The 13965-nt window shown below is 31.9% G+C and overlaps 1 protein-coding gene and 1 pseudogene across 2 annotated transcripts; one reads left to right on the top strand and one right to left on the bottom strand.

Annotated features, from left to right (window-relative positions):
* Positions 1 to 582: 582 nt before the first annotated feature.
* On the top strand, positions 583 to 5498 carry LOC110263609 (Pectin lyase-like superfamily protein). 2 transcript variants are annotated; one of them, XM_088499665.1, is made up of 6 exons: positions 583 to 1107; positions 2112 to 2279; positions 2482 to 2526; positions 3293 to 3500; positions 3595 to 3676; positions 4720 to 5498. In XM_088499665.1, the coding sequence occupies exons 1-6, from the start codon at positions 661 to 663 to the stop codon at positions 5219 to 5221; spliced, it is 1452 nt and encodes a 483-aa protein (XP_088355791.1). In that variant the 5' UTR covers positions 583 to 660; the 3' UTR covers positions 5222 to 5498. The 2 variants fall into 2 exon arrangements, with proteins under 2 accessions (XP_088355791.1, XP_088355790.1); XM_088499664.1 differs by lacking the exon at positions 2482 to 2526 and having other exon boundaries at positions 604 to 1107; positions 4720 to 5355.
* Positions 5499 to 11652: 6154 nt separating this feature from the next.
* LOC107615285 (uncharacterized) lies at positions 11653 to 12510 on the bottom strand (annotated as a pseudogene).
* Between the last annotated feature and the right edge of the window lie 1455 nt (positions 12511 to 13965).

Genomic DNA, 13965 nt, shown 5'->3' with positions numbered 1-13965 from the left:
ATAATCACTAATATAATTATTAAGTTAAACTATGTACATTATATTTTTTAGATATAGTTCTTTTCAGATTATGTGTTAACGCCAAATATTTATGCATAAAAATACACTTATTTAATACTATTGTAACAGTTCAAACATAAATTATATATTCAAATGTATTAAATTTTCAATCTATTAAAATTCTAAACTGAAAGATGTTTGGAAACGGTGGGATTTCTAAAAGTTGTTAAAACTTTGATATAGCGCTATAGGACATAAAATAAAATATATATAATTAGAGTATTAGAGTGATGGGGAAGAACATGGGAGGCTGGCTGGTTTATTATCAAGTATCCACTCATGTGTGTCTTCTGGTTATTCCGTTTTACTCTTTTGAGAATAGACATATGCTGACTCCACATTCTCTTAAAGCAAATTAAAGGCCCAACCCCAATGCCTATTAGCTATTTGTCGGTTCCCATTCCTTTTAAGTCATTAAAATATTGCTAACGTGCATATCAAAGAAACTTTGGCAGATAAACCCACTATGTCTTTCATTCTCTTATATATTATATATATAGTAACTCACCCTGCATGTACTTCAAGGTCCCATTAACTTCTCTTTCTATCTTCTTCTTCTATACCATTGCTTCTCATTATTATTAATTAAACAAACCCAATATGAGGCACTCTCAATATATCTTAGCATTTTTCTTCACTTTAATTCTTACAACTCAAGCAAGACACCATCACCATACAAAACACAAACACTCTTCACATTCTAATAATAATGACAATAATACTAATAATCAATCATATCCTCCTTCTCCTTCTCCTTCTCCTTCTTCCGGAATTTCAATGCCTCCTGTGGCTGCACCCGGTGGTTATGATAATGAAGCTCCTAGTCCTAGTCCCTCTGATGATGATGGCTCCGAAATCTTCAATGTTCGAACATTTGGGGCCATTGGAGATGGTATAGCTGATGATACAAAGTCCTTCAAGATGGCGTGGGACAGTGCTTGCCAAAGTGATTCAGCAATTAACATTGTACTTGTTCCTCGCGGTTTCTCGTTCATGGTCCAGTCTACAATCTTCACTGGTCCCTGTCAAGGTGGCTTAGTGTTAAAGGTATTGTACTTAGTTCTGTTCTTTTGGTCCCATTTACAAATTGTGGTAGCACTTTAATGCTTCGTTTTGTTGGTGTCTCAGAGACATACAGATATTTGGTAGTATTAAAACAGAAATAGAAACAAATGCACTAAGACTAAAATAAACATCTTCCATACTAATAATGTCATTTTTATTTTCACTGTCTTTGTCTCAATTTATATCATCTCTAATCCTTATAGAATAAATTTGTCTTCATATCCCTCATATATTTAGGGTAAACATAAAAAAAGTGCATTTCATTGTTTCTTTGATTATTTTCTTTTTGAATTTGGTCGAAATTTGAATTTAGGTTTAAAATAGAATTTAATTTTAAATAATGCTACATGTACACTAAAATCAACCACCAATATACATTAAAAATAAATTAAACTACACATGTATTTATACACAAATATATTAGTAGCTGATTTTAGTTGCTGATTTTAATGTATAAATAGTATTTTTGTTTAATTTTAATGCATTATCTGTATAAAGAATTTTATATAGTAATTTAATTAAATTTATATATTTAGATGATTTTTTTAAATAATAACTTTAAAATTAATTACTTTTAATAATGTGATAATACACCATTAGTTAATTGGATAAAACTTTTTTATACTAACCATGTATGAAAATTAAATTCTTCAAAAAATACAAAGACTCTCATTAATTAGAGATTAAGACAGAGTTATATTTTAATCTATGTCTTTTATTATTCCCAACTTTGTGTTGATAAAAAAATTGAGCATAATTTTGTCACAAAATAGAGATATTTTGTTTATTCTACTAATTAGCCTCTTCAATTTCCTAAACTAAATTTGTTCCTTTAATGTAGTTATATAAGAAAAGTACCATTACATTTGTATGTGGATTTTTCTAGTTTGGGCAGTTTCCATTAGTTACCTTATTATTACATGCTTATAAAGTAAAGGGTATAAGTATAAAGTGAGTAATGGAATTTGATGGTGCGCATGGAAAAGGTTGATGGCACTCTCATGCCACCAGATGGACCTGAATCTTGGCCAAACAACACAAGTAGGCGTCAATGGCTTGTCTTTTACAGAATCAATAATATGTCACTACAAGGAAGTGGTGTTATTGATGGCAGAGGACAAAATTGGTGGGACCTTCCTTGTAAGCCTCATAAGGTAGTAATATATATTATTCATTCTTCAAAAATTCAACAAGTTTTGCCATGTTTTCGTTTTCAGCTGGTTAAGCTCATCACTTTAATCATTTTAGTAAAATCCTAAATGAAATATTAAAATAAAACAGAAAAAATTTCCATGAATAATAAAACATATGGAACTACAAATATATTCTGATGACTGGAATATGAAAATGTCACAGGGACCTAATGGGACTACACTTCCAGGACCTTGTGATAGCCCAGTTGTAAGTTGTAATGACCTTTTATAAGTTAATTTCTTCTGAAATCGCATACCAAGTGATATTGAGACAGAGATACAGAGAGATGAGACATGGATAGAAATATAAACACTAAATTAGTGTATTTTGTATCTATTCTGACAGGAAGGACACAAAGATACTAATAAAAAAATATAATTTATTTTTTATTTTTTTTATTATTCTTGTTAATTTTTTATAATTGTATTTTTTTATTATTATATTTTTTCTTTTCAAATTTTTTGGATAAAAAAATGAGAATAAATTAAATTTTCATAATTTGTTATAGTTTATCATAAAAAAAAATACAAAAACATACAATTTTGTGTCTATATTCTTTGTGTTTTGTTCTGTCTTATCTTATCTTGTTCTCAGATACAAACGCAGCCAATATATTTCTCTTTATGCATTATTATTACTAGAATAAATATCATTTTTCATCTCTAATCATTTGTTCAAAATCTAAAACACTCTTTCATTATTTAAAAATCTCTAATTGATTTTCAACCATTCAATAATTCGTCTAAACAGTCTGTAATATATAAGCAGTAGTTCATTGTTTATAATAACTACTTAGACCGATTATTTAGATGGTTGAAGACCGATTAAAGATTTTGGAATGGTAAAAAAAATACTTTGTCCTTTAAACAAACGGTTAGAAGGAAAAAAAAAGAATTTACTTTTGTTACTGTTATTATAATAGAAATAAATGAAACATTCTTCCCCCTGCCCCCAACCTTTCCCTATTTTGCAGGCATTAAGGTTTTTCATGAGTTCAAACTTGAGTGTGCAAGGACTTAGAATCAAGAACAGTCCCCAGTTCCATTTCAGATTTGATGGCTGCAAAAGCGTTCGAGTAGATTCAATCTTCATAACATCTCCAGCACTAAGTCCCAACACTGATGGAATACACATAGAAAACACAAATGACGTAAGGATATACAATTCCGTCATTTCCAACGGTAAGTCACAAAAACAAATGCTAATTGCTTTTCATGGTTTATTGCATCAAGAGTCTGTTTATTTAACAATGTTTCCTGAATTGTCATTTCACAGGTGATGACTGTGTGTCCATTGGAACGGGTTGCTATGATGTTGATATAAAGAACATTACATGTGGTCCCAGCCACGGAATTAGGTACTTCTATGATCACTTATTTATGTACTATTCCCAAAAGTTTCATTCTCTTTTCCTACTTCATTAATTTGTTCTTAACTTCTCATCTTGTCAAATAAATACTTTCTCTGGGTCAAATTTTATTTGCTCATAAATAACTAAATAAGTAGTATTTATTTAAAAATTAATCATTATTATTTTCCAATAGTAACTACTTTATTATTAAATAACTAATTTGCATTGGTCGAGTGGTCAGTTCACTCGTTCACTTAAACAAGTGTCGGAAATTCGAATTCCGTTTTGTGCATGTAGCAATCTATTGACCAGCGGCGGCAGATCTTTCTGAAAAATATCGTGAACAAAAAAAAAAACTATTTTATTAAATAAAGGAGAAAAATTTTATAAAAAAACATTTCAAATAAAATTCTCTGACTGGTTCTAATTATTAATTTATTGTATGTTTTATTTTTATAATTTTATTTGGTCAAAATAAATTAATTTTTCATTTAGAATAATTAAGTAGCACTAATTTATTTTTTTCATTCGTGTAACATATTAAATATAAAGAAAAGAGAATATTTTATACAATAAGTTTAATTCATTTAAAATAAAAAGATACTTTTCTATTATTTTCTTAAGAATATGGTAGGTGGCCACTGGTTTTTCCTTTTCAACTTGTAGTTAATATTCATAAAAAAAGTGCAAAATATAATGATTTATATAGGCATGCTATCGACAATCTATATTATAGACTCTTCTCTATAATATTAAATTATATTAATTCAAATGTGGATCATATTAGTGTGCAAAAACAAATAATCACACTGTCCCTAAAAAAATCAATTATTAAATCAGTTATTTATATAGAATATATATTAAAAATAAATAAAATAACATATATTTATACACCGATTCATTTAGTGACTAATTTTTTATTTTTAAATGTCATTTTTATAATTGGTGTGCTTATCAACTGATGTTGCCTTTTAGAATTATTGTTTCATTAATTTATATATATAATTAATTTTAGTCACATATATATAATGTTAATTTTGTTTGTTCAGCATTGGTAGTTTGGGAAACCACAACTCAAGAGCCTGTGTGTCAAACATTACAGTAAGAGAGTCAACGATCAAAGGGTCAGACAATGGAGTAAGAATAAAAACATGGCAAGGAGGATCAGGATCAGTATCAAAAGTAACATTCAGCAAGATTCACATGGAGAGTGTACGGAACCCAATAATAATCGACCAATTCTATTGCCTATCGAAAGATTGCAGCAACAAAAGCTCGGCAGTATTTGTATCAGACATAGTATACTCAAACATAAAGGGGACATATGATATAAGGCACCCACCCATGCGTTTCGCTTGCAGTGACTCTGTGCCTTGCACTAACTTAACTCTTTCTGATATTGAGCTTCTTCCTGCACAGGGTGATCTTTTTAATGACCCTTTCTGTTGGAATGCTTATGGCAATTTGGAGACACTAACTATTCCTCCTGTTTCTTGCTTGATTGAGGGTCTTCCTCAGTCTCTTCCAGGGAATGATTTATCTCGTTGTTGATTGATACCAGAAAGGTGAAAACTCAGTTAATATTATGTAAAGAGTGTGTGTATTTTATTAGTATAGACATTAATAAGGAGTGAAAGATGTATTGTCCTGAGCCTAGCCTGCCTTATAGATTATGCTGTGATTGTTGAGGATGACGAGGACTTAAGTTTTAGAGGTTCCTCCCCCTCCACCAGATGCTAATTAACTATAATGCCTGTAAATGTTTCCGGTTTCGAATCAAAGTTTGGACTTTTTTATTTCTTAGTAATAAATTAAAGGTGAGTTTGGTATATTAGCTGAAATACGCTTATTAATTATTGAGTATAGCCCACCTGGCTGTGACAATTACTTCGAAAGGACAAAGAGGTCTTAAAAAAAAATACTAAATTCGGCTTCTGATCTTTTTTTTTGGACTGATTAGCTCTTGTGCAAATTTGACTTTTTTTTGCACAGGGGATTAGATTTTTTTTTTGTTAAGGACTTCATTGTCTTTCGAAATAATTATCAGGCCTATTTTAAATTTTTTTTCTTAATTATTTTTACAGTGTTGGCGTGTTGCTAATATGAACGCTTTTATATGTACTATAAAAATCTGTGATGTCAGATAGTCAAAGAAAAATATGAAAAAGTATACGTAGATAACAATATTGCTAAATAATATGAATAATAGAGTTAAAAAAGTAAATTAATTTTAAATTTAATTAATGACATGAGTAATTAATATCTAATAATAACCAAATTTATGATCCGTTATTCATGTTATTCAAAAAAGTTATTGATTACCTAACATTATCCAAAAAATATTACTAAGGAGTTATAATTTTTTTTATAAGTTTGTGGAATAACATACGTATTATAATGGCATTATCGTCTCTCTGAATATTTGGGATTATTAATTTTCTTGTAAAATTAATTTTAAATATTTTCAAATCACATTTCATAATTTTCTTAATCACATTTTTACGCATTAAAATTGAGTTTGGTATCATGAAATACTCTAATTATTTTTAGAATTTGCAACTAATATGTATCCTAAAAATACATTTTAAAAATATCATAAAAAATATTCTATTAAAATAAAGTTATTGAAAAGATAAACACTTTTATATTTTTGATGCATTGAATGTATTAAAATATTAAAAAAAAATTATGTTCTTTCAAAACATAAAATAATTAAATTTTTATTAGACTATAGTTTAGTCAAACATATCAATTTATCTAATAATTCTTAATTTTTATATTCAAACGAAGACAACTTCATGTGATTATTTATCAAATTTTTTAATATACTCTTATATCATTTAAGTATAATTTTCTGCTTATGTTTATGCATAATTTTTTTTCTCCTCTAAATTTGGACCATTTTGCAATTTAACATTTTTGAGGGGCAAACTAGCAATATGTGAAGCATATGTACGGACTCCAATTCATCCACTCATTCAGAATCTTTAGCTAAGTTCTTAAAGGTGATCTTTTAAGTTCCCCCACCTAAGACAAAGCAGATAATGTAAACATATATAGGAATCTCAAAAAGCAGGAACAAAAAGGTAATGATAATTACACAACAATGAGCGAGATTGCGTGATTTCAAGAGGGATTTGTGCCCCCATGATTCTCACTTCCAATGCAAGTTGGGTTCTGAAGTGGAGGAGAGTGTGACCAAATTAAACTACCTTTCTTGCTTTTCTCATTTTTTCTTCTCCCTTCAAATTTGCACGCGCAGTTGCCACTTTAATAATCATGGGTTGGGTCAGTGTGTCTATAGAAGGAAGGTATTCTTGCATTGCACTGAGAAAAAGTAACAGTCGGTGCACGGGGTTATAAATCACAATTTCCACCCACCAATGATCAAACAATCTTTCTTTTTGCCCCCTCTAAATTCTAAAGGTTATTATTGTTACTACTACCATAGGGTGGAAAGAAATTGAACACTAGTATGCTACGAAATGTAATGTGCACGCTCTTGCAAAAGAAACTAAGGTGATGCGTATCGGTTTTCATTGGAGGTTACATATGTAGTAAAGACGTTTTGGAATTTTGGTTCCTCTTAAACACGCTTCTTCAATTATTGAGGGCTACAAACAACTCTGGCTATGATTAAATCTTATATCAGATCAACTAGCGTTGTAATAAAGATTGAATATAAATAATTCATAACAATAAAGCACAGAATTTTCTACTGTTAAGAATATAATAAGATCAATAATATCCACACACACAAATAATAATGGCAGAAACGGAATAATAAGGTAGCAACAAAATCATACAGAAAATACAGAAATAGAGACAATATACCAAAATTTTAACCTGATAAAAAATCTCTAAAATTGAGAGACAAAAATCATGACTTACCAAATCAGACAAAATGGCTTTAGTGTTATCCGAATGTATTACAAGAAATTCAGATATTATTCACAAAACGTGGCAATTCAAACATCAAAACTTACAAAAAGAAAATAAAAAAGATGACAAATAAAATAATGCAAAGCACAGTGAATTATAAGAATGGCAAACAAGTAAGTTCGCGTTGTCTTGCCAAACTAAGCATTTAAAATTCTAACACGTCCTTCTTTTTTGGCAAGTATGTGGTTGGCCCGCTATAAATTTTGTATTTTTGAAAAATTTTAAAAATATGTTTAGAGAGTTAATTAAAATAAAAAAAATTATAACTTGATAATTAATTAATTATAAAAAATACTTGATAAAATTCATAAATTCAGAAAAAATAATTTCAAAAGTATAAAAAAATACTTAATCTTTTAGCTCTTTATGTTAAAAAAGTTAAATTAAACTGGCATCCGACTATCCATCCGCCAAAACCTGCAAGCTAAGTGAGATGGATTGTTTGGCAAATATTTTTTTTTATAAATTCAATTTTTAAGTCCAACTCACGTTTTTTGACCGTTTAAATAGGCCGACCCAACATATTTTGGCCTACTTGCTCTCCCTAGTAATTTGTAAATACTACTATAGATTTTCTCTTGACAATTCAAAAAATCAAAATGAAGGTAAATTAGACAAACAAATTAATAGGGATCAATATTACCAATGTCCTAAAATAAATTGGGTTACACGTATATCCTAAAGTAACTTTATGTAAATTAAATCAACTAAATTCGATTTACTACTAATACAGATTATTGACATATTAACTTTAAAATATAAATGTCAATAAAAAAATATTCTCCATTTGGATTCAAATAAAATATCAAAAAATCAAAACGAATAAGAATAGAAATTCAATTTTTATGTTTTAGTTCAAATTTTAGAAAAATCTATATTTTTATAAACTTATGAATGTAAATGGTACATTAAAAGATTTCTAAAACATTATTAAAAATCATCATTTGACTCATTAGTGTAACACTCTACCACCCAAAACTTTACGCTTAAGTTGTAAAATAGAGGTGGCGAGGTATTACGACTTTTAAAAATTAAAATACATACTTATAATAGTAGAAAGAATATAATAGACTAGGAGCCTTGAAAAAAATGGGTAAAACAAAATTGCGAAGTGAAAAGCGCCACGCTCCGGAAACGAAACAACTTGCGTGTGAGGCAAACTATAACTATAAAACGTAAGACAATAAAAGTAGGAATCGAAAGCCATAGGTACAAAATAACAAGCTCCTAACTCAGTCTGCGAAGTCAAGGCTGGTCGGAGAATATTTACATATATATATACATATCCAAAACCCAAGATGTACATAAACAAAATCCTGCCTCTCCATAAACCTCTAAGAGAATAAAAAAGAATAAGTTATGTGGAGAGAAAGCTAAGTACGTGTATATACATTACTGCACAACAAAATAACACAGTAACCACTTCGCTTCAGGTGTCCCGACGCCTAATGAGATACCTCTCGACCTGCATCTGAAAAACAACAACATAGTATGGAATGAGAACCGGAGGTTCTCAGTATGGTAAAGGTGCCCACATAGTTAATATAAAAGGTCTCGGGAAAGCCAGAGGCATTCCTAGAACTCCGACACTCAAAATCATTCTTAAATAAAATAAACTAAATCAAAAGTTAGGTAAGTTTTCTAAGGTATTCTAGTTCTGAATCTAACTTTAACTTAATACTTCACTTTCTGTCGCCTCCAATCCTCTGAATCACTGGTGGAACAACTCTCTCCCCTCACACCTCCATCAAGAGGAATTTCTCAGAAAACATACACATACAGTTCAAGCAAGGAAAGCACAGATAGAGAAGCATTTACAGCAAGTAGAACAAGTAGCGGATAAGCAGAATTAAACAGTTAAGCAAATCAAAACAATGCACACTCAAGCAAACAAACAAATGCATATGATGTACGCCTGTCCTATGACTGATGAGTCTCATCTGTCGGTTATACAGCCAACCCGACATGTCCTGGTAGTTAACCATTGGACAGTCCCTCCGTGTGCGCATCCCCAAGCTCAATAATATTCCATGGAGTCAAACTCCAAACTCAAATATAATATTTCATGGAGTCACACTCCAAGCTCGAAAATATAGTATTCCATGGAGTCGAACTCCAAGCTCAATAATATTCCATGGAGTCACACTCCAAGCTCAATAGTATAGTATTCCATGGAGTTAAACTCCAAGCTCAATAATATTCAATATTCATATTTATATGCATGCCCATGGGGGAATCCGGGGAGTTAAAGTGCCCGGTCACATCTTGCGACAGAGGGTCAATAAATAGTCTCAAATATACAAACCACATAATAATCTCTTTCCTTTTAAAAACAACATCTCAAATCAAAACTTCAATTCTTATAGAAACTTTGGCAGTATCTCCTCTAAAACTCGAATTTCTGCCACCCTTTAAGGGTCCCAACTATCAAACCCAACACCTCTCAGTCATTCAAATCATTTTCAGTAACAAATTATTTCAAAATCAGACTAATACCAATATTAAATCTTTTTCCATACCAACCAACTTCAACGTCAAATTATTAACAACAGCTAAACCCCTCATTTTATTCCATATACACAATCCATCAATTATACGTTTAGTTCATTCCTATCTTAATGTCTTCTAGCCTAAGTTTTCACGTGACATTAAACAATAAATACAAGAAACCAAAACCATACCTTCGTACAGAATCAAAATATTCAAAGCTCCGGAGAAGCTTTCTGACTGAGCTATCGAAAAAGAAAATGTCCAAAATCGTCTGTGCCTCCTAAAACTCCCGTTGGCCAAACCCAAGAGATAAAGGAGCTACGTCACCGTCAACTTTTACCGACCAAAAGTGGTGCCAACGTGTAGAGGAGGAGGATACAAATACTTTTACTGGATTATATTTTTTATTGGAGTTACGGATTGCAAGAAATCGAAGTCGGAAGTTCGAAAAAATTTACGTTCTTTCTTTTTCTCTTCGTTATGCTATTCTCTCTCTTTTTTTTCTTTCTTACGACATTCATATATATATATAAAAGCAAGCCGCCTTGGCTTTCTTTATTATTAATAATAGATTATACTTATACTAGAAGAAAGAATAAATCATAATAACATAATATTATATTACAAAACCTAATATTATATGTATATATACACATAACGATAATGATAAACTTTAGTGGATATATATAATGATTCAAGTATTAGGTTAAATAGTGAATAATAATAATGTATATATATATATATATATAAACGAAAGCGTAGACTAGGTAATCGGAAATAGGGAAGTCAAATAGTTATAATAATAATAATAATAATTTATATATAAAATTAATAATATATGAGTTACTAATTTAAATGACATTAGTAACTTAAGGGTGAAAAGTATTTGGTGAAACATTAGCAAAGCTAAGCTCAGTAAAAAGTACCAATATTTACTCATATCGACAGATATCGAACTCGATAATAAAAGAATTTCTAAGTATAGAAAACTCCAATTTATAAAATAAATTTTAAATTATTTATATTTATATTTTTAAAAAATGAGGGTTGCTACATCCTATCCACCTTATAAACATTTTCGCCCTCGAAAATTGATATAAAATGGAAAAGATTCATACTAACGTAACTTCCCTTCTTGAACATATCAAAGAAAAACAGAAAGATTTGACACGCTTAGTTTGCAAATCCAGGATATGGCTTAAAAGTCTATGCAAAGCAAAGGATACAAGATAGACTCGATGCAGAAAGGTTATAAGGCAAGCTGGTATTAGAACGACGGGTTTACTGTCCCTAATACTCACTTCATCTAACTCCTAAGTTCTGCTGATTCTAATGGTGTCGTCATACGTAATACTATCGAAACTAGTTCAACATCTGACACTAAATCTATCACAACATACTTTTCTCTCGACACCTAACTGGTTATCAAAGAGATATTTCTATCGGCCTAAACTCCTAGTCTGTATCCAAGTCCAAAACTACGTCCAGTCTTTTCAGTCCTAAACTTCCCAATTCGATTATGTAACCTAAACGAAAGCGGAGTCCTAGCTCTACACAGAACAAATCCGTTCTACACGTTTGGTATCATACTTACCTTGATCCTGTCGTGGCCAACTCGCATCTGCGGCTCTCCCACGCGAACAATCCCTGGATATGTGTCCCGGTGCTCCACATCGAAAGCACATTCCTAGTCCGTACCTGCGTGGCTCCTCTGGAGTAGTCTCACCAAAGCCTTCCTGTAGCAGTGTCCACTTCATGGAGCAATCCTCTGCGAGCTGGCTCTTCCTAACCAACTCAGTGAAATTTGTTAGCTTTTGAGGATACACGTAATTAAAGATATCCCTCCTTAGTCCTTTCTCATACTGAGCACACTTCCATTCCTCATAATCGGCTGGATTTTCTTGACAAGTTTTTGAGAAACGACACAGATTATCGAATTCACGGGTATAGTCAGCAACGGACATATCATTTTGCTTCATCTGCATTAACTCCAATTCCTTTGCAGTGCGAAATGCATGCAAGAAATATTTACCGTAAAACTCTGTCTTGAATCTATTCCAAGGGACATCCGTTAACTCCACCTGCAAGGTATGACACAACTCTTGCCACCAATTCTGAGCATCTCCCTCCAACATATGAGTCACTATCTCCACTGACTGTACTTTAGCAACGTGCTGAATGTACAAAAAGCTCTCCACTTCTCGAAATCACTGATCAGCCTCCAGGGCATTAGCGTTTCCGTTAAACCGAGGTGGACCACTCTTGAGGAAGTCAGTAAGGGTCATAGACCTATAGTATCGACTTATGTTACTTGTACTAGCACTAGGGTTTCCACCTCGACGTCCTTGCATTAGTTCAACCACGGGATTTCCTCTCTGAATACCTCGTTCGGATCCACGAGACGACATTTGGTCCCTATTCACACCAAACAAGTGATATTAAGTTGATCAGTCTCAATATCGCAAGTTTAATGCTTCAAGTTCCAAATGCATGCTCATGAACATTTATACCACATATATCAATCAGATATCCTAATAGCACATACACACACCCAGAGTATGCCCAGAAGCATAATCAGTCCATCCCTCAGGCTCTATAGGAACGAACTCCTCTGATACCATAATGTAACACCCTACCACCCAAAACTTTACGCTTAAGTCGTAAAATAGAGGTGGCGAGGTATTATAACTTTTAAAAATTAAAATACATACTTATAATAGTAGAAAGAATATAATAGACTAGGAGCCTTGAAAAAAAATGGGTAAAACAAAATCGCAAAGTAAAAAGCGCCACGCTCCGGAAACGGAACAACTTGCGTGTGAGGCAAACTATAACTATAAAACGTAAGACAATAAAAGTAGGAATCGAAAGCCATAGGTACAAAATAACAAGCTCCTAACTCAGTCTGCGAAGTCAAGGCTGGTCGGAGAATATTTACATATATATATATACCCAAGATGTACATAAACAAAATCATGCCTCTCCATAAACCTCTAAGAGGATCAAAAAGAATAAGCTATGTGGAGAGAAAGCTAAGTACGTGTATATACATTACTGCACAACAAAATAACACAGTAACCACTTCGCTTCAAGTGTCCCGACGCCTAATGAGATACCTTTCAACCTGCATCTGAAAAACAACAACATAGTATGGAATGAGAACCGGAGGTTCTCAGTATGGTAAAGGTGCCCACATAGTTAATATAAAAGGTCTCGGAAAAGCCAGAGGCATTCCTAGAACTCCGACACTCAAAATCATTCTTAAATAAAATAAACTAAACCAAAAGTTAGGTAAGTTTTATAAGGTATTCTAGTTCTGAATCTAACTTTAACTTAATACTTCACTTTCTGTCGCCTCCAATCCTCTGAATCACTGGTGGAACAACTCTCTCCCCTCACACTTCCGTCAAGAGGGATTTCTCAGAAAATATACACATACAGTTCAAGTAAGGAAAGCACAGATAGAGAAGCATTTACAGCAAGTAGAACAAGTAGCCGATAAGTAGAATTAAACAGTTAAGCAAACCAAAACAATGCACACTCAAGCAAACAAACAAATGCATATGATGTATGCCTGTCCTATGGCTGATGAGTCTCATCTGTCGGTTATACAGCCAACCCGACATGTCTTGGTAGTTAACCATTGGACAATCCCTCCGTGTGCGCATCCCCAAGCTCAATAATATTCCATGGAGTCAAACTCCAAGCTCAAATATAATATTCCATGGAGTCACACTCCAAGCTCAATAATATAGTATTCTATGGAGTCGAACTCCAAGCTCAATAATATTCCATGGAGTCACACTCCAAGCTCAATAGTATAGTATTCCATGTAGTTAAACTCCAAGCTCAATAATATTCAA

Source organism: Arachis ipaensis, chromosome B9, assembly GCF_059453495.1.
Source record: "Arachis ipaensis isolate K30076 ecotype BB chromosome B9, ASM5945349v1, whole genome shotgun sequence".
Classification (NCBI taxonomy): Eukaryota; Viridiplantae; Streptophyta; class Magnoliopsida; order Fabales; family Fabaceae; genus Arachis; species Arachis ipaensis.
Note: the sequence above shows the minus strand (reverse complement) of the source record. Positions and strands in the feature narration are given on the sequence as shown.